The following is a 24,556-nucleotide window of genomic DNA, read 5'->3' on the forward strand; positions in this document are numbered from 1 at the left end:
CCAGCTATTATAAACTGCTGAGGTTTGATGTGGAGCACAGAGAAAATCGAATTCTGTACTTAAAATTAAGATGAATATGCACAATCCAGAAATACAGAGCACTGAAATTGCCAACAATATTAATGTGGTAAAGTAACACAATGAATGTCTCTTTTAGCATTATGCTGCAATTCCAAACTTTTTTCCTCCCCCGCCCCACCTAGAGCCTTTGGACACTTTCTATGTCAAAGGTGCTATATGAATGCAAGTTATTGTTTTATGTATCAAGAGATTAAATGTTGCTAAATGATCACTAAATATTGTACAGGGCAGTATTATTTTTAATAAAAAATTATTTAGAGATGATTGCCAATACTTTCATATGACAAAGTACCTTTGAGGCATTCTGTATTATTGTTCGTGGCACAAATATATTGTAGAAATGCATTATTTTTGACTTGACAGGTAGAACCTAAATTCAAATAAGGAAACCCTGTGTTTGTAAAGCATGAAAAGTGTCTAAATATTGTACATTATTCCATGTGCCTGTTTGTCATAGTATTGTCTTTTATGAATAAAACAACTTAAAACAATAGAAGGAGAATGTTATGAAAATTACAAACTGAAAAAAAAAGTTTATCAAAGAAAGCAATTGAAAATCTGTGCCTCCGTTCATTTACAGCGTATGCTTTACAATAAAAAGCTACTGCAATAACATTAACTGTAAATTAAAACTTTATAAAAGAAATGAAAGAAAGAAAGAACTTGCATTTATATAGCGCCTTTCATGGCTTCAGGATGTCCCAAAGTGCTTTACAGCCAATGATGTATTTTTGAAGTGTAGTCATTGTAATGTAGGAAATGTAGCAGCCAATTTGTGCACAGCAAGGTCCCACAAACAGCAGTGAAATAAATGACAGGAAATTCTGGTTAGTGATGTTGGCTGAGGGATAAATATTGGCCAGGACACTGGGGAGAACTCAGTTGCTCTTACTTCAAATAGTGCCGTGGGATCTTTTACATCCACCTGAGAGGGCAGACTGGACCTCAATTTAATGCCTCATCCGAAAGACGGCACCTCTGACAGTGCAGCACTCCCTCCCTACTGCACTGAAGTGTCAGCCTAGATTATGTGCTCAAGTCTTTGGAGTGGGACTTGATCCCACAGCCTTCCAACTCGGAGGTGAGAATGCTATCACTGAGCCATGGCTGACACTAACTTATGGTGCTTTTAAAATACTTGTCGCTCATTTAAAATGCAAAGCATGGCTTATTTGGTGATTTTTAAAAAATGTTCATATTTCACTGTTGGTCCTTCAGTTTTACATTTCCTTGATATATATTTGAAGGAACCACCAAGTGTCATGATCCTGGATTTAAAGAGAGAAGGTTTTACAGTGGAGCACAATAAAATGTATTGTCTCTCAATGAATCAGTGTTAAAAAACAGGAAAGATAGATATTGCAATATTATAGGTCGGGGATTAAGTTACTTTATATGTTTAAGAATAAACTAGAACAATTTAATTGAATTGAATTTCAGCATTTGTATTAAATATTTGAAAATTGGTAATCTGTCAAGAAGTTGAAACAAAAAAGATTCTGTAAAATAGTCCTTACAGAATTTTGGCAGATTAGCTAAGAACTGAATGATGAAATGAGATGGCTCCATTTTTTTTTGCTGAGGTCAGAATTATTTGGATTTCTGGGATAATGTGGTAGCTGTTCCAAAGACAGCTTACACCCTGTCACTGCAGTGACAGAACCATGAAACTTTGTTAAACCACAACCCATTACACACAGGCCCAGTAGGTGACACTGTTGTGATTTTAGTACCATTTTCAAAGTAAATTCAACTACAACACATGTTTTAGTAATTACAGTATATTTTATCACAGCGTGATAGTGACTAATAACAGCGTATCAATTCAACTTTTAAAACCATTTGAATCTTAGTAAATACACCAAATGATCAACCTAAAGTCATGTTCTACAAAGACAAATCCATTTTTTGTGTGGCACACACCACAAGCATCACCAGTCACATTTATATGATACTAAATTTACACCAAGGGGAGTCAAATATAGCTGTAGTGTCAGAGTTATTAGAATGGCAGTGCTCAGATGTCCACCACATACTCAATCCAAACAGCTTTGAATTTTAAACTAATCACAGTACACAGTTCCACAAATCATGCAAATAGTGTTTGAAAAGGCATCATTTCCTAATAATTTTTTAAAAACCTTCATTTCTTGTAAGGAAAGTCAGTTGTAAACATTTTTCCCTTTTCTTTTATAGTCTGTTCCTTTCTTTAGCATGTTCTGTTGATCCCTTGTTTATACCTCTTCAGGTATTTCTCTGCCTTTTGAGTGTCATTTGTAATTTATCATGAACATTGTGGCAAGGTTATTACACAACATATGTTAGTGGCATAAATAAAGAGCAAATTCTGCTCGTGAAGTACAAAAATGTTCCTTTCATTAGTATATTATTTTGACACCAGCTGCATCATCTTAACTTGTTTTTTTTCTGTTTGAAATTTTTTCTAGAAATCAAGAAACCCTCCTGACGGTGGGACGGTGAAGCTGTCAGTTACAATTAGACTGTCTTACTTGTTTACCACAAATGGCAGCATCCTGATCGTACTACCAGACACAGTAATCCATACGCTGGCAAAGGTCCAGAAAACCAAGGCCTCTGAAACAAAAATCTCTTCTTCTCAGGAAAAAAAAAATTTGTAATTCAGCAACTGGTGAGACATGGTAAATGAAGAAAAAAAGTATAAAAAGAATTAAACTAGACCATCCTTGAGGAAGTGGTGCAGTCTGCGTTAAAATGTCCTAGGTTTTGTTTCTGTCGACGACCTCGGTTATTTTTTGGACATTTCCTGTGAACCAAATGATGAAAATAATCAGACCTTCATAAATGTAAGATCTCTGTTGTTTTCTTTTTTTGAGGAATTTTTGTGCTCGGCCATGTGAACATCAAACATTTCACGTTCAGGTGCAGCAAAGCCAGTTTCAGAATAAGGGTCTCTCCACTCTGTGCCAACGGTGTGCCACCTATCTGCACCAATGTGACATTTTCAATTCTGACACCATCTGCACTTGTGGCCCCCCTGAGAAAATCAATTTGGTGCTAAATTAGGGACAGTTCAGTGGCCCATACCCATTACAATCTGGATTGATACTATTCAAACTAATTTTGTGCGGGACCTTTACAGCCAGAAATTAGAGGAGACTTTTTGTAAAACCCAATCTGGACTGGGTTCAGATCCAGATCTTACACGTGAAAGGGCAAAGTCCCAGCCTGCTGTTCCATGTAGTCTTGCTCAGGTAAGTGCTCCAATTAAATATGATGTAAAACAAAGAAGCTTTGTGTGACTTTCCTTCTCAATCCTTGGAGGTCTAAATTAATTTGAAGACTTGTATGTCTATGGCCAAAATTGGTATGGTAGGAAGTTGGATTAGTACCTCACCGTGCCAAGGGTGAAGGTAATAAATGCAATTCTCCATATGGCGAGTTCACATTATCAGCCACACAATACAGCAAAGAAAAATGAGGGCTTGTTGCTTCTCCACAGAGAGGGAGAAAAAAAAATCAGCAGGTGAATCGAATGAGCTGCTTTTATGCACATCCTAATAGTGGCTGGTCTAGCACAGCAGTGGCAGAGCTCAGGGGAAGCTACTTACATACCTGTCTGCTTGTGGGACGCACATACAGTGAAACCTCTATTAATCACAATAATGGAGGTGAGCCCGATGCAAAATTGGAAACTGAAGGATATATTTAGTCTCATAAGAATGCTACAGCAATACCCTAGGCACAGGAATGAAGGTAAGTATGATACAAATAACAAAAGAAATATTGGAGGTAATTTTCAACTGCCGTCCTCCTGTGAAAAACGGGGAGCTGGCAGTTGTAAATCGGTGGGGGGGGGGCGGGGGGTGCAGGGGGAGGGGGCATCGCGGCTGCCTCTTAGACACCCAAGGCCCACCTGATGCAATTTTCAGGTGGGTGCCTAAATGGGTGAACAGTGTGTCCACCTGTTTGAGGCTGGATGATGTTTAAAGATGCAAATTGGGGTCTTACGTTGTTGTAGGATGCTGATGGCAGTTTTGAAGAACAAATGGGCAGAACGGAGACACATGCACTACACAAAATGGCTTCAGGCAGGCAGGAGGCACACCCACTCTGTTGACTTCACGCCCGTTTTGGGATGATGGAGGAGCAGGGATGAAGGCGAAAAGAAAGAACATTTTTAAAACCATATAGGTCTAGCTCCAAAAATAACTCCTGACATTTCTTTTTCTGAATAAAATATAGTATTCATTAATAATGTAATCTGCTTACCTTGTTATACACATCACCACAGCAACTATTATAGCAATCTGCACAGCTCCAATTATTGCTGCAATTAAAACATAGTGAAGCTTTTGCCCACTTGGAACAACATATAGAATACTGAAGTCTCTGTTTTCACAGCGCTGTCCAATGTACCCAGAGTCGCACCTGCAACAGCAAACCAGGTACTGTATTGGCATCCAAACGTATAATAACACTTTTTAGTTTTTTGTTTCAGTTTTCTTCCCTCCTTTCCTTTTGTTCCCGACTCTAGTTGATATGCTGCAATACAGTTTCATAGGCACCAGCAGCCCTTCCAGCATCTCACCAAAGTGACCATCCTTCATATGTGAGCCTGAAGGATGAGGCTATTCAACCACAGAGGGCATCATAGCCGAGCCTGATCTTGTTCTCACCTGACAGTCAAACATTCCATTAGTGGTTACATAGAATTACATAAAATGTGCAGCACAGAAACAGGCCATTCGGCCCAACAGGTCCATGCTGGTGTTTATGCTCCACACGAGCCTCCTCCCTCCCTACTTCATCTAACCCAAACAGCATATCCTTCTATTCCTTTCTCCCTCATGTGTTTATCTAACTTCCCCTTAAATGAATCTATGCTAATGGCCTCAACTACTCCTTGCGGTAGTGAGTTCCACATTCCAACCACTCTCTGGGTAAAGAAGTTTTTTCTGAATTCCCTATTGGATTTATTAGTGACTATCTTATATTTATGGGGTTATGAGGTAGCAACCAGGGCCAGGGACCCTGGCCAATTTTTCTCCTCCCTACATCATAACCATTAAAGATAACTGTAGGGCCTAATTGCTGCCCTGGCTCAGGTTAGCTATCTGAGCAGAGGAGAAGTGAACCTGGGACCCTGGTGTTACACCAGATAGTGTGTCTGTCCACTAGGTCATCAGCACAGCGTATCACATATTAGTTAAAAGAGTGGGTAAATTTTAAATTAGTTTAGCTTTTAGACCAAAACCATGACAGTAATTGTAAGTCCTGCTTTTTGCCACATTTTATCTACGACTTTTGTAAACAGAAATGATGCGTGAATAGCAATAGACTGCCATTGGTAACAACCTGTGACATTCCTGAAACAGTTACTGGTTCCCTTCATTGCAGAACATGTGTACTTTTTTTATTTCGGTAGGATCTTTAACTGCAGGTGTTCAAAATGCTCAAAGATATTACATTTTTTTTACTGTTTATAACCAGATTCTAACCATTGACTTGTATTGTTGCAAAAGGTAGATTTTATTACCACTGGATGAACATTTAAATTCTATTTTAATGTTTCCTCCTGTGCATTTCTCAGGGTGCTGTTGTGTTTCTGGAGCAACCAGTCCTGAAGTTAAAGGGGTCACCCCATCTTCCAGCTGGGACCGCATGCCAGGCTTTTGCGTTTGTGCTAATTGTGACCTCATACCCAGAACAACTACTGCTTCAGCAAAATGTATGTGGTACAATTGAAGACCATACATCCAACCACTCCACTTCACATACATTCCACGGGTGCTAAATTGGGCCATGTAGCGCCCGTTGTTTCGGTGCTACACGGCCTCTCCAACATCCAAGATGGCATCTTGGATACGCACGCACGTTTCCTGCGTGACGTGCGCCAGATGCCATCTTGGTATAGGAGTTAGCGCAGGAGCAGATAACGAATGCTGGGATCATGTAGGGAGAAAATGGCTTCAATCAGTGTGCAACGCTGATTTAAAGTGATAGACACCATTTTGGGATTTAACGTTCACCTCAATGCACAGTCTTAACCCCGACCATCTGAACGTGTCTTAGAGTGCCTGGAGGACCCCCCACCAGCACTATTTAAAGGGACCATGCAGGATTTACAGGTTAGTTGCCGGATTATTACTTCTGGCTGCTGAGACATTTGTAACTGTTTTTGGAGGTCTCCTAGACTTCAATACAAGGACACGGGGACATAACCTAACATTTAGAGCCAGGACGTGCAGGAGTGAAGTTAGGAAATGCTTCCACACGCAAAGGGCGGGAGACGTTTGGAATACTCTTCTGCAGACGGCAGTTGATGCTAGCTCACTTGTGAATGTTAAATCTGAGATTGATAGATTACTGTGAACCAAGGGTATTAAGGGATATTGGGCTAAGATGGGTATATGGAGTTAGGTCACGGGTCCACCATGGATGGTGGAATGGTGGAACAGGTTCGAGGGGCTAAATGCCACTGCCACTTGCTGTCTCTTGATATGCGCCACCTTCTCCTGCAAGAAAGTGGGATGTGTGTCTGGGTGATGTGCCTGTCATGGTTGAATAGCTGCCAGTGTGTGTGGCCTGTGAGTTGTGGGTGGGCGGCTTGCAACAGTGGTAATGTGTAAGGGTGAGAGGAAGCATCTGGTTGGAAGAGTTGAGCACTGATGGAAAGAGTTTATTGGCATGTGGGGGATGGGGGTTGTAATGCATGGTGCAGTTGGTAGGAGACGCCACTTGACAGTTGACCTCACTCACCTTGACCACTCATGTCAAAGCATTGAACTTCTTCCTACACTGCATCCACGTTCATGATGCTGTGCGCCTGGCATTGACTTCATCCCCCCACTGCCTCCCACCCACTGCCTTTTGAGGGCCTCTTGCGCCGCCCCCCCCCCCCCCCCCCCCACTGCAGTTATAGAATATCTCTCCTTCTGTCCATCTCTTACACCCAAGGTCTCTAGTGCATCAGCAGAGAACCTTGGTGCACGCTCTCTCGCAGGCCTGGTACAAACTCAGATCGGCAGATTGGTGAGGTCTGGCGTGCAGATTGGAGGATGTGGCATTTAGTAGTGCGCAACCTTTATTCAATGTTTTAACATAACTCATAGGGATCGGACTTGCATCTGTGTTTTACGTGTGCGATGTCTGATCTCTGTTCAGACTCTGTGCAGACTGTTATTTTCAGCAAATAACAGGTACCAGCTACCTTTAAGAGATTTCTAAGAAACATCCTCCCTTTAAGAGATTGCGCTCCCTCTGGTGGTGGAAAGTGCAAATTGCATTGATTCCACATGCAAGGCCTGGAAAGGAAGGCTGATTGCAGGTAAGTCCTTGGGTGGGTCCATCGGGCGCAGGTTACTAGCACATCGCGCTACCCCCGCCCTTATCCAATTTCTCCCCCCACAAGTTTTACTCCTCCCTTCCAGACAACTGCTTAAGAGGTTATGGTTGGTAATACACAATCCTGCTCAAATTACAGAAGCTGGGATTGTCCTCCTTAGAGCAGAGAAGGTTGAGGGGAGATTTTATTGAGGTGTTCAAAATTATGAACAGTTTTGATAGAGTAGACTGGCAGGAGGGTTGGTAATCAGAGGACACAAATTTAAGGTAATTGGCAAAAGAACAGGAGGGGAGATGATGAGAACATTTTTACGCAGCGAGTTGTAAGGGTGGTGGAAGCAGATTCAAAAGTCACTTTCAAAAGGGAATTGGGTAAATACTTGAAAAGAAAAAAATTGCAAGGCTATGAGGAAAGGGCAAGGGGAGTGGAACTAATTGGATAGCTCTTTCAAAGAGCCAGCACAGGCATGATGGGCTGAATAGCCTACCTCTGTGCTATACGAATCTATGATTCTATGAAATTCTGTTCATAACATGCATCTAGCTATTTTGCACAGGAGGCCACAAGAATCAGGAATCTTCGCTGATTCAATCCCGTGCTTGCTGGGCATACTCACTAAATAGGGATGAGTGAGATTCAGCCAGTTCTTAGAGCTGTGTAGTCGAGAACACTTTCCTAGAGGCCTACCTGATATAAGACACTCTCCTGCTACTGAAAACCTAAGCTAGATCTGAGGAGGAAAAGGTTAAACAACACTGGAGGCATAAATAAGTTCAAAACAACAGTTTGCCTGAGTTCAGGCAAGGACAACAATCCCAGGGAGTAGGGTTACCAGTCAATGGAAACACAACTCCTCATCGCCTCCAGTCCAACTGAAACTTAGAGACCAAAACCAAACCAATTGCCTTGAGTGTTAAGCATACATTTCTCCCAAATGTTTTCACAGCCATGACAACAAAGCCAATAGGCCATTGGCTCTTCCACAAGGATCATGCAATCAAAGTGGTTTCACAAAATATGCATATTTGTGTGAATGTATGAAAAAATATTTTAAGCAAGTGACACTGAAGAATCTTAATTAGGCTTCCTCTGAGTTGAAACTATTACTATGGTCCGGTTGAGGCCATGAGCCACTGAAAACAACTGTAAAAGGTGGGGTGCATTGCCGCTCTATTTTTGGCACTTCACCTGACCCTCCAATAGCAGCACAGAATTGCCAATTGATTGAGATTAAAATTACTTTGCATCGGAATCATTAATAACTTTAGTGACATGCATTGTAGTACCATTGCTATTTAGTAGTGATGTTAAAGGAGATAAAATTGTATCCATGATTAGGGATCCTAGTATTTTAAATAACAGATAGAAACATAGAAAATAGAAGCAAGAGTAGGCCATTCGGCCCGTCGGGCCTGCTCCGCCATTCAAAATGATCATGGCTGATTATCTAACTCAGTACCCTGTTCCCGCTTTTTCCCCATATCCCTTGATCCCTTTAGCATTAAGAAATATATCTATCTCCTTCTTGAATACATCTAATGACTTGGCCTCCACTGCCTTCTGTGGTAGAGAATTCCACAGGTTCACCACCCTCTGAGTGAAGAAATTTTTCCTCATCTCGGTTCTAAATGGCATAATCCGTATCCTGAGACTCCCCAGCCATCGGGAACATCCTCCCTGCATCTAGTCTGTCTAGTCCTGTTAGAATTTTATATGTTTCGATGAGATCACCTCTCATTCTTCTAAACTCAAGTGAATATAGGCCTAATCGACCCAATCTCTCCTCATACGTCAGTCCTGACATCCCAGGAATCAGTCTGGTAAGCCTTTGTTGCACTCCCTCCATGGCAAGGACATCCTTCCTCAGATAAGGAGACCAAAACTGCACACAACACTCCAGATGTGGTCTCACCAAGGCCCTGCACAACTGCAGTAAGATATCCCTGTTCCTGTACGCAAATCCTCATGCAATGAACGCCAACATACCATTTGCCTTCCTAACTGCTTGCTGCACCTGAATGCTCGCTTTCAGCGACTGGTGTACAAGGACACCCAGGTCTCGTTGCACCTCCCCTTTTCCCAATCTATCACCATTCAGATAATAATCTGTCCTTCTGTTTTTACAAACAAAGTGGATAACCTCACATTTATCCACTTAATACTGCATCTGCCATGTTCTTGCCCACTCACCCAACTTATCTAAATCACATTGGAGCCTCTTTGCATCTTCCTCACAGCTCACATTCCACCCCAGCTTTGTGTCATCTGCAAACTTGGAAATGTTACATTCAGTTCCCTTATCCAAATCATTGATATATATTGTGAATAGCTGGGGCCCAAGCACTGATCCCTGCGGTACCCCACTAGTCACTGCCTGCCACCCGGAAAAAGACCCGTTTATTCCTACTCTCTGTTTCCTGTCTGTCAACAAATTCTCAATCCATGCCAGTATATTCCCCCCAATCCCATGTGCTTTAATTTTGCACACTAACCTCTTGTGTGGGACCTTATCAAAAGCCTTCTGAAAATCCAAATACACCACATCCACTGGTTCTCCCCTATCTATTCTACTAGTTACATCCTCAAAAAACTCCAGTAGATTTGTTAAGCATGATTTCGCTTTCATAAACCCATGCTGACTTTGTCCAATCCCGTTAATGCCTTCCAAGTGTTCTGTTATCACATCCTTTATAATAGACTCCAGCATTTTCCCCACTACTGATGTTAGGCTAACTGGTCTGTAATTCCCTGTTTTTTCTCTCCCTCCTTTTTTACATAATGGGGTTACATTTGCCACCCTCCAATCTGTAGGAACTGTTCCAGAGTCTATCGAATTTTGGAAGATGATCACCAATGCAACCACTATTTCCAGGGTCACTTCCTTTCGTACTCTGGGATGTAGATTATCAGGCCCTGGGGATTTGTCAGCCTTTAGCCCCATTAATTTCCCTAGCACTATTTTTTTTATTAATACTGATTTCCTTCAGTTCCTCCCTCTCACTAGACCCTTGGTTCCCTAACATTTCTGGGTGGTTATTTGTGTTCTCCTTTGTGAAGACAAAACCAAAGTATGTGTTTAATTGTTCTGCCATTTCTTTGTTCCCCATTATAATTTCCCCCATTTCTGACTGTAAGGGACCTACATTTGTCTTCACTAATCTTTTTCTCTTGACATATTTATAGAAGCTTTTACAGTCAGTTTTTATGTTCCCTGCTAGTTTACTCTCATACTCTATTTCCCCTCTTAATCAATCTCTTTCTTCTCCTTTGCTGAATTTTAAACTGCTCCCAATCCTCAGGCTTGCCGCTTTTTCTGGCAATTTTATATGTCTCCTGTTTGGATCTAATACTATCCCTAATTTCTTTTATAAGCCACGGTTGAGCCACCTTTCCTGTTTTATTTTTGCGCCAGACAGGAATGAATGGGCATCCTAGCTATACAAAATGAGTGCCACATATAATAGTAGCATAATTTGAATGTGGAGCTTGCTGTGCAGCTCAAAACATGAACAACCATCTTTGATGTGCACATAATTTGGCACAACTAGCAATGATACTAAAAATATACTGCTCATTTGTAAAGAAACCTATTATGCAAGAATAGCTTAATCTGCTTATTTAATTGAGGCAATTGAAGAATTGAAATATAGTCAACCTCCTTTGTGAGTAATTGAAAGTTATAATGAAGGGCGTATGAACAATTGTCCATTATATGGGTTCTTCATAGAATGATACAGCACAGAAGGAGGCCATTCGGCCTACTGTGCCTGTGCCGGCTCTTTGAAAGAGCTATCCAGTAAGTCCCACTCCCCTGCTCTTTCTCCATAGCCCTGTAAATTTTCCCTTCAAGTATTTGTCCAATTCCCTTTTGAAAGTCACTATTGAATCTGCTTCCACCACCCTTTCTGGCAGTGCATTCCAGATCATTACAACTCGCTACGTAAAAAAAAAAATTCTCATGTCGCCTCTGGTTCTTTTGCCAATCACCTTAAATCTATGTCCTCTGGTTATTGACCCTTTTGCCACTGGAAACAGTTTCTCCTTATTTACTCTATCAAAACCATTCATGATTTTGAACACCACTATCAAATCTCCTTTTAACCTCCTCTGTTCTAAGGTGAACAACCCCAGCTTCTCCAGTTTCTCCAGATAACTGTAGTCCCTCATCCCTGCTACCATTCTAGTAAATCTCTTCTGCACCATCTCTAAGGCCTTGACATCCTTCCTAAAGTGTGGTGCCCAGAATTGAACACAATACTTCAGCTGAGGCCTAACCAGTGTTTTATAAAGGTTTAGTATAACTCCCTTGCTTTTGTACTCTATGCCTCTATTAATAAAGCCCAGGATCACGTATGCTTTTTTAACAGCCTTCTCATTTTGTTCTGCCACCTTCAAAGATTTGTGTACGTGCACCCCCAGGTCTCTCTGTTCCTGTGTTCCCTATAAAATTGTACCATTTAGTTTATATTGTGACTCCTCATTCTTCCTACCAAAATGCATCACTTCACACTTCTCTGCGTTAAATTTCATCTGCAATGTGTCTACCCATTTCACCAGTCTGTTTGTGTCCTCCTGAAGTCTGTTACTATCCTCCTTGTTTACTACACTTCTGAGTTTCATGTCATCTGCAAACTCTGAAATTATGCCCTGTACACCCATGGCGAGGTCATTAATATATATCAAAAAGAGCTGTTGTGCTAATATCGACCCCTAGGGAACACCACTGTATATTTCCCTCTAGTCTGAAAAACAACCGTTCACCGCTACTGTCTGCTTTCTGACCCTTTGGCAATTTCGTATCCATGCTGCCACTGTCCCTTTAATCCTTTAATTTTGCTAACAAGTCTATTATGTGGTATTTTGTCAAATGCCTTTTGAAAGTCCATATACACAACATAAACCGTACTACCCTCATCAACCCTCTTTGTTACTTCATCAAAGAACTCAAGCAAGTTAGTCAAACATGATTTTACTTTAACAAATCTGTGCTGACTTTCATTTATTAGCCCATACTTTTCCAAGTGCCAATTAATTTTGTCCCGGATTATTGACTCTAAAAGTTTCCCCACCACCGACGTTAGGCTGACTGGCCTGTAATTGCCAGGTTTGTCCCTCTCCCCTTTTTTCACCCCATGAACAGGGGTGGAACATTTTCAATCCACCAGTCCTTTGGCACCACTCCCATATCTAAGGAGGATTGGAAGATTGTGGCCAGATCCTCTGCAATTTCCACCCATACTTTCCTCAGTAAACTAGGATGCATCCCATCCAGACCGGGTGACTTTTCTACTTTGAGTACTGCTAACCTTTTAAGTACCTCCTCTTTATCTATTTTTATCCTATCCATTATCACCACTGCCTCCTCCTTTACTGCTACATCATTTTCTCAAGTGAAGACAAATGCAAAGTACTCATTTAGTACCTCAGCCATGTTACTATCCCAGTATATATTAGGATATTAGTTCTTGCATCTTTCTGTAATTTGCCTGCAAATTTGCTCCCCTATCTCCTTCCCACTATTTGGTGGCCTATACTATACACCCAGTCACGTAATAGCTCCTGTATTGTTCCTTAATTCTAACCAAATAGATTCTGCTTTTGACCCCTCAACTACATCATTGCTTTCCAGTGCTATAAAAGTTTCTTTGATCAATAATGCCACCACCCTCCCTCTCCTTTCTTTCCTTCCCTATCTTTCCTGAATACCTTGTAGCCAGGAATATTAAGTTCCAATCATCCCTTACTTTGAGCAAGGTCTCTGTTATTGCCACTATACCATAGTTCCATGTGGCGACTTGTGCCTGCAGCTCACCAACCTTGTTGCGTGCATTTACAGACACGCACTCCAAACCCATCTTAGACTGCCTCACATTTGCCCCCTGTCCGATCCCTCCTATTTCTGAACTATTCTTTTCCCTAGTGCTATTTGTCTTCCCCAGTCCTCTGTGCACCTTGTTTCTCAACTCTAATGTTTCATCCTGGTGCCCATTCCCCTGCCAAATTAGTTTAAACCCTCTCCCACAGCACTAGTTAAGCTCCCTGCGAGGACATTGGTCCCAGCTCTGTTAAGGTGCAACCCGTCCATCCTGAACAGGTCCCTCCAGCCCCAGAACTGGTCCCAATGCCCCAGGAATCTGAAGCCCTCCCTCCTGCACCATTTTTCCAGTCACGTGTTAACCAGTCTTATCCTACTATTCCTATACACATAAGTGAAAAAAAATGTAAATAATGTTATATTAAAGGAACAAGGGGTTCGTGGAAAATGTTTGGCAAAAAATGTTTGTTTGTTCACAACATGTTGACGTAGGCTATGTCAATCAATACACATCACTGCTTCTCTTGTACATGATGTCACCTTGTTAAAAATGGCACATGGCTCTTCTCCCTTCATGGACAATAAAAGGTTTTCCAAAGACTCTTCAATGAAGTCAGAGTCACTTTAATAATCAATTTCACCCTATGACTTACATGAATGCAAGTGATTTGTTGCAATTTTATTTAATCAGTTAATAAAATTTCTCAAACTGTAACCTACAGTTTGAGTTTACAAACTTTGTTTGAACCCATAGTGACATCCTGCAATATTAGTCGGGAGCATGGATGCAAAGAGAGCAGTCAATTTCAAATGGACACTCTCTAACAATTCCTCAGATAATTTAGCTGATGTTGATATTTCACGGATTAGATTTATGCTATTACTTTATCATTCTGTAGTTTACTAATTACATTCAAAGGAATTCAGCTGCAAACAAGATCATTACAAAAATGTTTCATTGCAGAAAATTCAGAAAAATTTGTATTGATTTTGAGAGGAGCTAAAAACATGCAGGTAAAGATTAACAACAACAATTGCATTTATATAGTGCCTTTAACATAGTAAAACATCCTAAGGCGCTTCACAGGAGTTCTTTCAAACAAAATTTGACACCGAGCCATATTGGGACAGGTGACCAAAAGCTTGGTCAAAGAGATATGTTTTAAGGAGCGCTTTAAAGGTGGAGAGAGAGATAGAGAAGCAGAGAGGTTTAGGGAGGGTATTCCAGAGCTTAGGGCCTAAGCAGTTGAAGGCACGGCCACCAATGGTGAAGCAATGAAAATCGGGGATGTGCAAGAGGCCAAAATTGGAGGAGTGCAGAGATCTTGGAGGGTTGTAGGGCTGGAGGAGGTTACAGAGATGGGGGGGAGGGGCTGGTGGTGAGGCCATGGAGGGCTTGTAGAATTAAGGACTGTATCAACTTGGCTCAGTAGGTAGAACTCTTTGTCTCTGTGTTAGAACATTGTGGGTTCAAGCTCCACTACATGTTTCAGTGGTTGACATTTGGGAATGCTAAATTGAGGCCCTAACTGCCTGCTCGGGTGGGTGTAAAAATCCCATAACACTGTTCAGGGAGTTCTCCTGATACCCTGGCAAACATTGCTTCCTCAACCAACATGGCCGAAAACAGCCTTTCATTCATTTGCTGTTTGTGGGACCTTGTTGAGTGCAGATTGGCTGCTATGTTTGCCTGCATAACAACAATGACTACACTTTAAATGTAAGCAATTGGTTGTAAAAAGCTTTGGGATCACCTGAGGATATGGTACGACACTCTGGTCCTGAAATTCCATGATTCTACTGATCTCCCATTGTAATCCCAACAGGTGTCCAGGAGAATCCCCAGAGGATCAATGTAAATGGCTGTTGCCATTTCCCTGGGAGTTCTGCCAGAGTTATGGTAGGAGAGCAAGCAGGAATGCAAGTTCCTTCTTCCTTTATAGAACTTGCTTTTCCAAATATCTTTTACCCAGATCAATTCTATTAATCAGTCCTGCTAGTTTGCATTATGAATTCGACATGCCCAAAATGGGCACGAAGTAGGCAGAGCAACCACTCCACACACCAGTCAATGTCAGCCTGATGTCAAAGCCAAATTCAGCTTTGGGCCTTATTTAAATGCTGCCGGCGAGCTGCAGGCGCCAAATGTCAAAAGTAGGGTGCTAATTTAAGGAGTTTATGCTCCCAAAGTTATTCAAAAGCAAATTTCAGATTGTGAATTTTTTTTTGCAGAAGTTGTGGAATATTATCGGGAATATTCTAAGAATTTGACATGGCATTGTAATGATGTTAGAATTCTATAATTGGTGCTCATCTTTCTATACTAACTGTATAGAAAGTTCAGATTATCTGCAATGCCTAGAGGGGAACTTATTTTTCCCTTGGTGTGTCCTGCAAAGCTTTGACTTCAGATTGAAAATGTACCTAGAGGGATATGTAACATCCTCCCTAGAAATGTCAACTGTCCAGGCTCTCAACTGACACTTTTTATGGCAGCAGGAAATTTGAGGTCTCTGTTACTTAACCTAAATAAAATACTTGCCTGATATGAGAAGCTAATTACAGTTTACATTATAGTCCTTTGGTAACAGAAGAGTCCCTTGACTACAGTAAATTCAAGACCTTTTTCTGTTTTGAAAACAAAGAAGAAAAAGTTTGGAGATCTGAGATACTTTCAACTAAAAAGCCGTTAAAAAGAGCCGAAATTGGCAATATTAAAATGAGATTTTACAAATCATACAGACTTTGTGAAACTGCAGGACACATCAAGGGAAAAATAAGTTCCCCTCTAGGCAATGCAGATAATCTGAGCTTTCTGGGTAAGTTCTGTAGGTTGAAATTCTAAAGAGTGAAAAAGGAAGGTGTGGTAAGAGACTTTATAGAAAGGTGAGCACCAATTATAGAATTCTCGTGTCGTTACAATGCCAGTCAAAATTTTAGAATATTCCCGATAATATTCCACAACTTTTGCAAAAAAAAAATTCACAATCTGAAATTTGCTTTTGAATAACTAATTTCTAAAGCTAAATTTGCTAAAGCCTGTAAAACAGGAGCCCAATCTGATCCTGGCAGTTTCCCGCCGGGCAGGTTAAATTAAAATTAATCCCACAGTCTTCAAATTGCTAATATCCTTAGAGTTGGGTTAATTCTTTTACTTGCTAGTTTAGGGTATGGTAGCATAGTGGTTATGTTACTGGGCTAGTAATCCAGAGGCCTGGACTAAAATCCAGAGTCATGAGTTCAAAATCCCGCCACGGCAGCTGGCGAATTTAAATTCAATTAATTAATTAAATTCAATTAATTAAATAAAAATCTGGAATTAAAAATACTAGTATCAGTAATGATGGCCATGAAACTACCGGATTGTCGTAAAAACCCATCTGGTTCATTAATGTCCTTTAGGGAAGGAAGCCTGCCGCCCTTACCCGGTCTGGCCGATATGTGACTCCAGACCCACAGCAATGTGGTTGATTCTTAATTGCCCTCTGAAATGGCCCAGCAAGCCACTCAGTTGTAAAATCTCGCGACGAAAAGTCATAATAAGAATAAAACCGGACGGACCACCCGGCATCGGACCACAAGGCACCGGACACGACAACGGCAAAACACCAAGCCCAGTCGACCCTGCAAGGTCCTCCTTACTAACATCTGGGGACTTGTGCCAAAATTGGGAGAGCTGTCCCACAGACTAGTCAAGCAACAGCCTGACATAGCCATACTCACAGAATCATATCTTTCAGCCAACGTCCCAGACTCTTCCATCACGATCCCTGGGTATGTCCTGTCCCACCGGCAGGACAGACCCACCAGAGGTGGTGGTACAGTGATATACAGTCAGGAGGGAGTGGCCCTGGGAGTCCTCAACATTGACTCTGGACCCCATGAAATCTCATGGCATCAGGTCAAACATGGGCAAGGAAACCTCCTGCTGATTACCACCTACCATCCTCCCTCAGCTGATGAATCAGTCCTCCTCCATGTTGAACACCACTTGGAGGAAGCACTGTGGGTAGCAACGGCACAAAATGTACTCTGGGTGGGGGACTTCAATGTCCATCACCAAGAGTGGCTCGGTAGCACCACTACTGACCGAGCTGGCCGAGTCCTGAAGGACATAGCTGCTAGACTGGGCCTGCGGCAGGTGGTGAGCGAACCAACACGAGGGAAAAACTTACTTGACCTCGTCCTCACCAATCTACCTGTCGCAAATGCATCTGTCCATGACAGTATTGGTAGGAGTGACCACCGCACAGTCCTTGTGGAGATGAAATCCCGTCTTCGCACTGAGGACACCATCCAACGTGTTGTGTGGCACTACCACCGTGCTAAATGGGATAGATTCAGAACAGATCTAGCAGCTCAAAACTGGGCATCCATGAGGCGCTGTGGGCCATCAGCAGTAGCAGAATTGTATTCCAGCACAATCTGTAACCTCATGGCCCGGCATATTCCTCACTCCACCATTACCAACAAGCCAAGGGATCAACCCTGGTTCAATGAGGAGTGTAGAAGAGCATGCCAGGAGCAGCACCAGGCGTACCTAAAAATGAGGTGCCAACCTGGTGAAGCTACAACTCAGGACTACATGCATGCTAAACAGCGGAAGCAACATGCTATAGACAGAGCTAAGCGATTCCACAACCAACGGATCAGATCAAAGCTCTGCAGTCCTGCCACATCCAGTCGTGAATGGTGGTGGACAATTAAACAACTAACGGGAGGAGGAGGCTCTGCAAACATCCCCATTCTCAATGATGGCGGAGTCCAGCACGTGAGTGCAAAAGACAAGGCTGAAGCGTTTGCAACCATCTTCAGCCAGAAGTGCCGAGTGGATAATCCATCTCAGCCTCCTCCCGATATCCCCACCATCACGGAAGCCAGTCTTCGGCCAATTCGATTCACTCCACGTGATATCAAGAAACGGCTGAGTGCACTGGATACAGCAAAGGCTATGGGCCCCGACAACATCCCAGCTGTAGTGCTGAAGACTTGTGCTCCAGAATTAGCTGCGCCTCTAGCCAAGCTGTTCCAGTACAGCTACAACACTGGCATCCACCCGACAATGTGGAAAATTGCCCAGGTATGTCCTGTCCACAAAAAGCAGGACAAATCCAATCCGGCCAATTACCGCCCCATCAGTCTACTCTCAATCATCAGCAAAGTGATGGAAGGTGTCGTCGACAGTGCTATCAAGCGGCACTTACTCACCAATAACCTGCTCACCGATGCTCAGTTTGGGTTCCGCCAGGACCACTCGGCTCCAGACCTCATTACAGCCTTGGTCCAAACATGGACAAAAGAGCTGAATTCCAGAGGTGAGGTGAGAGTGACTGCCCATGACATCAAGGCAGCATTTGACCGAGTGTGGCACCAAGGAGCCCTAGTAAAATTGAAGTCAATGGGAATCAGGGGGAAAACTCTCCAATGGCTGGAGTCATACCTGGCACAAAGGAAGATGGTAGTGGTTGTTGGAGGCCAGTCATCTCAGCCCCAGGGCATTGCTGCAGGAGTTCCTCAGGGCAGTGTCCTTGGCCCAACCATCTTCAGCTGCTTCATCAATGACCTTCCCTCAATCATAAGGTCAGAAATGGGGATGTTCGCTGATGACTGTACATTGTTCAGTTCCATTCGCAACCCCTCAGATAATGAAGCAGTCCGAGCCTGCATGCAGCAAGACCTGGACAACATCCAGGCTTGGGCTGATAAGTGGCAAGTAACATTTGCGCCAGATAAGTGTCAGGCAATGACCATCTCCAACAAGAGAGAGTCTAACCACCTCCCCTTGACATTCAACGGCATTACCATCGCCGAATCCCCCACCATCAACATCCTGGGGGTCACCATTGACCAGAAACTTAACTGGACCAGCCATATAAATACTGTGGCTACGAGAGCAGGTCAGAGGCTGGGTATTCTGCGGCGAGTGACTCACCTCCTGACTCCGCAAAGCCTTTCCACTATCTACAAGGCACAAGTCAGGAGTGTGATGGAATACTCTCCACTTGCCTGGATGAGTGCAGCTCCAACAACACTCAAGAAGCTCGACACCATCCAAGATAAAGCAGCCCGCTTGATTGGCACCCCATCCACCACCCTAAACATTCACTCCCTTCACCACCGGCGCACTGTGGCTGCAGTGTGCACCATCCACAGGATGCACTGCAGCAACTCGCCAAGGCTTCTTCGACAGCACCTCCCAAACCCGCGACCTCCACCACCTAGAAGGACAAGGGCAGCAGGCGCATGGGAACAACACCACCTGCACGTTCCCCTCCAAGTCACACACCATCCCGACTTGGAAATATATCACCGTTCCTTCATTGTCGCTGGGTCAAAATCCTGGAACTCCCTTCTTAACAGCATTGTGGGAGAACCGTCACCACACGGACTGCAGCGGTTCAAGAAGGCGGCTCACCACCACCTTCTCGAGGGCAATTAGGGATGGGCAATAAATGCCGGCCTTGCCAGCGACGCCCACATCCCGTGAACGAATAAAAAAAATATATATATATATTTGTGATGTCACCTTGTCTACCTACTTGTGGTAAACAAGTGATGGCGATGGAAACATAGTTAAAGGTTTGGTAACACCAGTCTGCTGTTTGTTTAACATGGTTATAAGCTGTGGGGCCACATTGAGTAATTTCCTTCACCAATTGAGTGTTTCCTGATTAATTTAGCATTTAATGGAGTGTTCAGATTTCACTGATTTTTCCATATGCTGCTGATTTTGGCTGTGCTTACTCTGTTTCCTTCTGGCAAAACCATTTTGTGCTCATTGTATGGTTCTATTAATTTTTCCCAATATTATGTTAGGCTTTCACTTCAAGTGGTCATTCAGAGCTAGACAATGATGGTAGATAACCGAGCATGCAAGTGCAATCATATTAACTGTGTGTGTGTGAAGCCTGGATTTCATCCAACTCACTCAGAATCCAGGAAAAGAACCAAAGGTGACATGAGGAAAAACTTTTTTACACAGTGAGTGGTTAGGATCTGGAATACCCTGCCAGAGGGGGTGGTGGAGGCAGATTCAATCGTGGCCTTCAAAAGGGAACTGGATAAGTATTTGAAAGGAAATAATTTGCAGCTTGAAGACTGTGGGATTAATTTTAACCTCACCTGCCCGGCGGGAAGCTGCCAGGATCGGATCGGGCTCCCCTACAGGGATAGGGCGGGGGAATGGGACTAGCTAGATTGCTCTTGCATAGAGCCAGCACGGACTCGAAGGGCTGAATGGCCTCCTTCCACACTGTAACCTTTCTATGATTCAGGGAATCAGGGGGAAAACTCTTCAGTGGCTGGAGTCGTACCTAGCACAAAGGAAGATGGTAGTGGTTGTTGGAGGCCAACCATCTCAACCCCAGGACATTGCTGCAGGAGTTCCTCAGGGCAGTGTCCTAGGCCCAACTATCTTCAGCTGCTTCATCAATGACCTTCCCTCCATCATAAGGTCAGAAATGGGGATGTTCACTGATGATTGCACAGTGTTCAGTTCCTTTCGCAACCCCTCAAATAATGAAGCAGTCCGAGCCCGCATGCAGCAAGATCTGGACAACATCCAGGCTTGGGCTGATAAGTGGCAAGTAACATTCGCGCCAGACAAGTGTCAGGCAATGACCGTCTCTAAAAAAAGAGAGTCTAACCACCTCCCCTTGACATTCAACGACATCACCATCGCCGAATCCCCCACCATCAACATCCTGGGGGTCACCATTGACCAGAAACTGAACTGGACCAGCCATATAAATACTGTGGCTACAAGAGCAGGTCAGAGGCTGGGTATTCTGCGGCAAGTGACTCACTTCCTGACTCCCCAAAGGCTTTCCACCATCTACAAGGCATAAGTCAGGAGTGTGATGGAATACTCTCCACTTGCCTGGATGAGTGCAGCTCCAACAACACTCAAGAAGCTCGACACCATCCAGGACAAAGCAGCCCGCTTGATTGGCACCCCATCCACCACCCTAAACATTCACTCCCTTCACCACCGGCGCACAGTGGCTGCAGTGTGTACCATCCACAGGATGCACTGCAACAACTCACCAAGGCTTCTTCGACAGCACCCCCCAAACCTGTGACCTCTACCACCTAGAAGGACAAGAGCAGCAACCACATGGGAACAACACCACCTGCACGTTCCCCTCCAAGTCACACACCATCCTGACTTGGAAACCGCTAATGAGAACCGCTAATGTAGTACCATTATTCAAGAAGGGGAGTAGGGAAAAAGCGGGGAACTACAGGCCAGTGAGCCTAACATCAGTGGTAGGAAAATTATTGGAAAAAATTCTGAAGGACAAAATTAGTCTCCACTTGGAGAAGCAAGGATTAATCAGGGATAGTCAACATGGCTTTGTCAAGGGAAGATCATGTCTGACTAATTTGATTGAATTTTTTGAGGGGGTGACTAGGCGTGTGGATGAGGGTAACGCAGTGGATGTGGTATACATGGATTTCAGTAAGGCCTTCGATAAAATCCCGCACAGGAGACTGGTCAAGAAGGTACGAGCCCATGGAATCCAGGGTGCCTTGGCACTTTGGATACAAAACTGGCTTAGTGGCAGAAGGCAGAGGGTGATGGTCGAAGGTTGTTTTTGTGACTGGAAGCCTGTGGCCAGTGGGGTACCACAGGGATCGGTGTTGGGTCCCTTGCTGTTTGTGGTCTACATTAACGACTTGGATATGAATGTGAAAGGTATGATCAGTAAGTTCGCTGATGATACAAAAATTGGTAGGGTGGTAAATAGCAAGGAGGATAGCCTCAGTCTGCAGGACGATATAGATGGGTTGGTCAGATGGGTGGAACAGTGGCAAATGGAATTTAACCCGGAAAAGTGCGAGGTGATGCACTTTGGAGGGACTAACAAGGCAAGGGAATACACAATGAATGGGAGGACCCTAGGCAAGACAGAGGGTCAGAGGGATCTTGGTGTGCAAGTTCATAGATCCCTGAAGGCGGCGGAACAGGTAGATAAGGTGGTAAAGAAGGCATATGGGATACTTGCCTTTATTAGCCGAGGCATAGAATATAAGAGCAAGGAGGTTATGATGGAGCTGTATAAAACACTGGTTAGGCCACAGCTGGAGTACTGTGTGCAGTTCTGGTCGCCGCACTACAGGAAGGATGTGATCGCTTTGGAGAGGGTGCAGAGGAGATTCACCAGGATGTTACCAGGGCTGGAGCGCTTCAGCTATGAAGAGAGACTGGGAAGATTGGGTTTGTTTTCCTTGGAGCAGAGGAGGCTGAGGGGGGACATGATTGAGATGTACAAAATTATATGGGGCACAGATAGGATGGATACTAAGGAGCTTTTTCCCTTCGTTGAGGGTTCTGTAACAAGGGGACATAGATTCAAGGTAAAAGGCGGGAGGTTTAGAGGGGATTTGAGAAAGAACTTTTTCACCCAGAGGGTGGTTGGAGTCTGGAACTCACTACCTGAAAAGGTTGTGGAGGCAGGAACCCTCACAACATTCAAGAAGCATTTGGATGAGCACTTGAAATGCCATAGCATACAAGGCTACGGACCAAATGCTGGAATATGGGATTAGAGTAGACAGGGCTTGATGGCCGGCGCGGACACGATGGGCCGAAGGGCCTCTATCCGTGCTGTATAACTCTATGACTCTATGAAATATATCACCGTTCCTTCATCGTTGCTGGGTCAAAATCCTGGAACTCCCTCCCTAACAGTACTGTGGGAGAACCTTCACCACATGGACTGCAGCGGTTCAAGAAGGTGGCTCACCACCACCTTCTTAAGGGCAATTAGGGATGGGCAATAAATGCTGGCCTCGCCAGCGATGCCCACATCCCATGAATGAATAAAAAAAAAGAATAATTCTAATTGCACCGGGCATAAAACGGGCATTTTGGGGACCAACATCCTGCGTCCCAAGGACATATGCAAATGAGGGGCCTACCGCCTGTTTTAGATGCCCTCACAGAAATTGGGTAGTGATGACAGGGCAAAGATCAGGCATGTCCCACTCAGGATTCTTCAGCGGCCACTGTGGCCGCCAACTAAGGGTCAGTTCTTTGGAAACACTTTCTTTACAAAACCTTCCTGTGGAGCTAGGAGGAGCAAGAGTGCTCCCTCAACTCCACAGTTGTCACGATCACGTCCTCCCCTCCCGTTGAAAACTCTGCACCCCACCCCTCCCGGAACCTACATTCGGGCCGCTGCTGGCGAGGCAAGAGGTCTGATATTTGTCAACCTCAATGCGCGAGCTGCCTCTTCGTGTGCGACAGGCACTGGCCCCAAAGACAGGCCCAGACGTATTTCCAACCCTACTATGAAAACCATTTTAAAGCATTTTTCACTATTGTATATTGCGAGTAGTTTGCTAACAATTAAGCTGGTTTTACAGTTTAACATTAACTGACGAACAAGCACAAAATTAACATAGTGTCTTTACATATTCAACATTCCTGGATTGAGTGGATCAGTTGGATAAAATCCAGGTTTTACACACGATTGGTTAATTTTATTGCAAATTGTTTTGTGAAATATAATGATGATGTTTTCATATCCATAACACCTTAACAGTTGTTGGCTGGTGATGTATATGTCTGCTCCATGAAGTCCAAGCTTACTCTTCACTGGGATTGTAATAGGAAACTAGATACATGGAAAGTATTTAACCACTTAACACAAACATCCTTGAGAATTTCCATTAAAGGATAAAGCTTATTTAAGATCAAAATTTATATTATTGGTAATATCATCTTTAAACAAGCATTAATGTCAACCAGCTTCATGTCCCTCCTTAAACTATTGGTCTACTTGTGATGGCACGAGCACAACTGGAATGAATAATGCAATATTTATGACCGCACCTTATTTTTTTATTATTCGTTCATGGGATGTGGGCGTCACTGGCGAGGCCAGCATTTATTGCTCATCCCTAATTGCCCTTGAGAAGGTGGTGGTGAGCCACCTTCTTGAACCACTGCAGTCTGTGTGGTGAAGGTTCTCCCACAGTGCTGTTAAGAAGGGAGTTCCAGGATTTTGACCCAGCGACAATGAAGGAACAGCAATATATTTCCAAGTCGGGATGGTGTGTGACTTGGAGGGGAACGTGCAGGTGGTGTTGTTCCCATGTGCCTGCTACCCTTGTCCTTCTAGGTTGTAGAGGTCGTGGTTTTGGGAGGTGCTGTCGAAGAAGCCTTGGCAAGTTGCTGCAGAGCATCCTGTGGATGGTACACATTGCAGCCGCAGTGCGCCGGTGGTGAAGGGAGTGAATGTTTAGGGTGGTGGATGGGGTGCCAATCAAGCGGGCTGTTTTGTCCTGGATGGTGTCGAGCTTCTTGAGTGTTGTTGGAGCTGCAC

The 24,556-nt window shown here is 43.6% G+C and overlaps 1 protein-coding gene across 1 annotated transcript in view; it reads right to left on the minus strand.

The window, feature by feature from the left end:
- Positions 1 to 1,535: 1,535 nt before the first annotated feature.
- Positions 1,536 to 24,556, minus strand: part of LOC137342349 (tomoregulin-1-like) — a 224,748-nt gene continuing 201,727 nt past the window's right edge. Inside the window, exons 9-10 of the mRNA XM_068006288.1 lie at positions 4,333 to 4,491; positions 1,536 to 2,866 (exon numbers count right to left, since the gene is read on the minus strand). Of these exons, the coding sequence (XP_067862389.1) occupies positions 2,776 to 2,866; positions 4,333 to 4,491 (250 nt within the window). The 3' untranslated portion in view covers positions 1,536 to 2,775. The remainder of the gene's footprint in view (positions 2,867 to 4,332; positions 4,492 to 24,556) is intronic.

The sequence above is a fragment of the Heptranchias perlo genome, chromosome 2 (genome assembly GCF_035084215.1).
Source record: "Heptranchias perlo isolate sHepPer1 chromosome 2, sHepPer1.hap1, whole genome shotgun sequence".
Classification (NCBI taxonomy): domain Eukaryota; kingdom Metazoa; phylum Chordata; class Chondrichthyes; order Hexanchiformes; family Hexanchidae; genus Heptranchias; species Heptranchias perlo.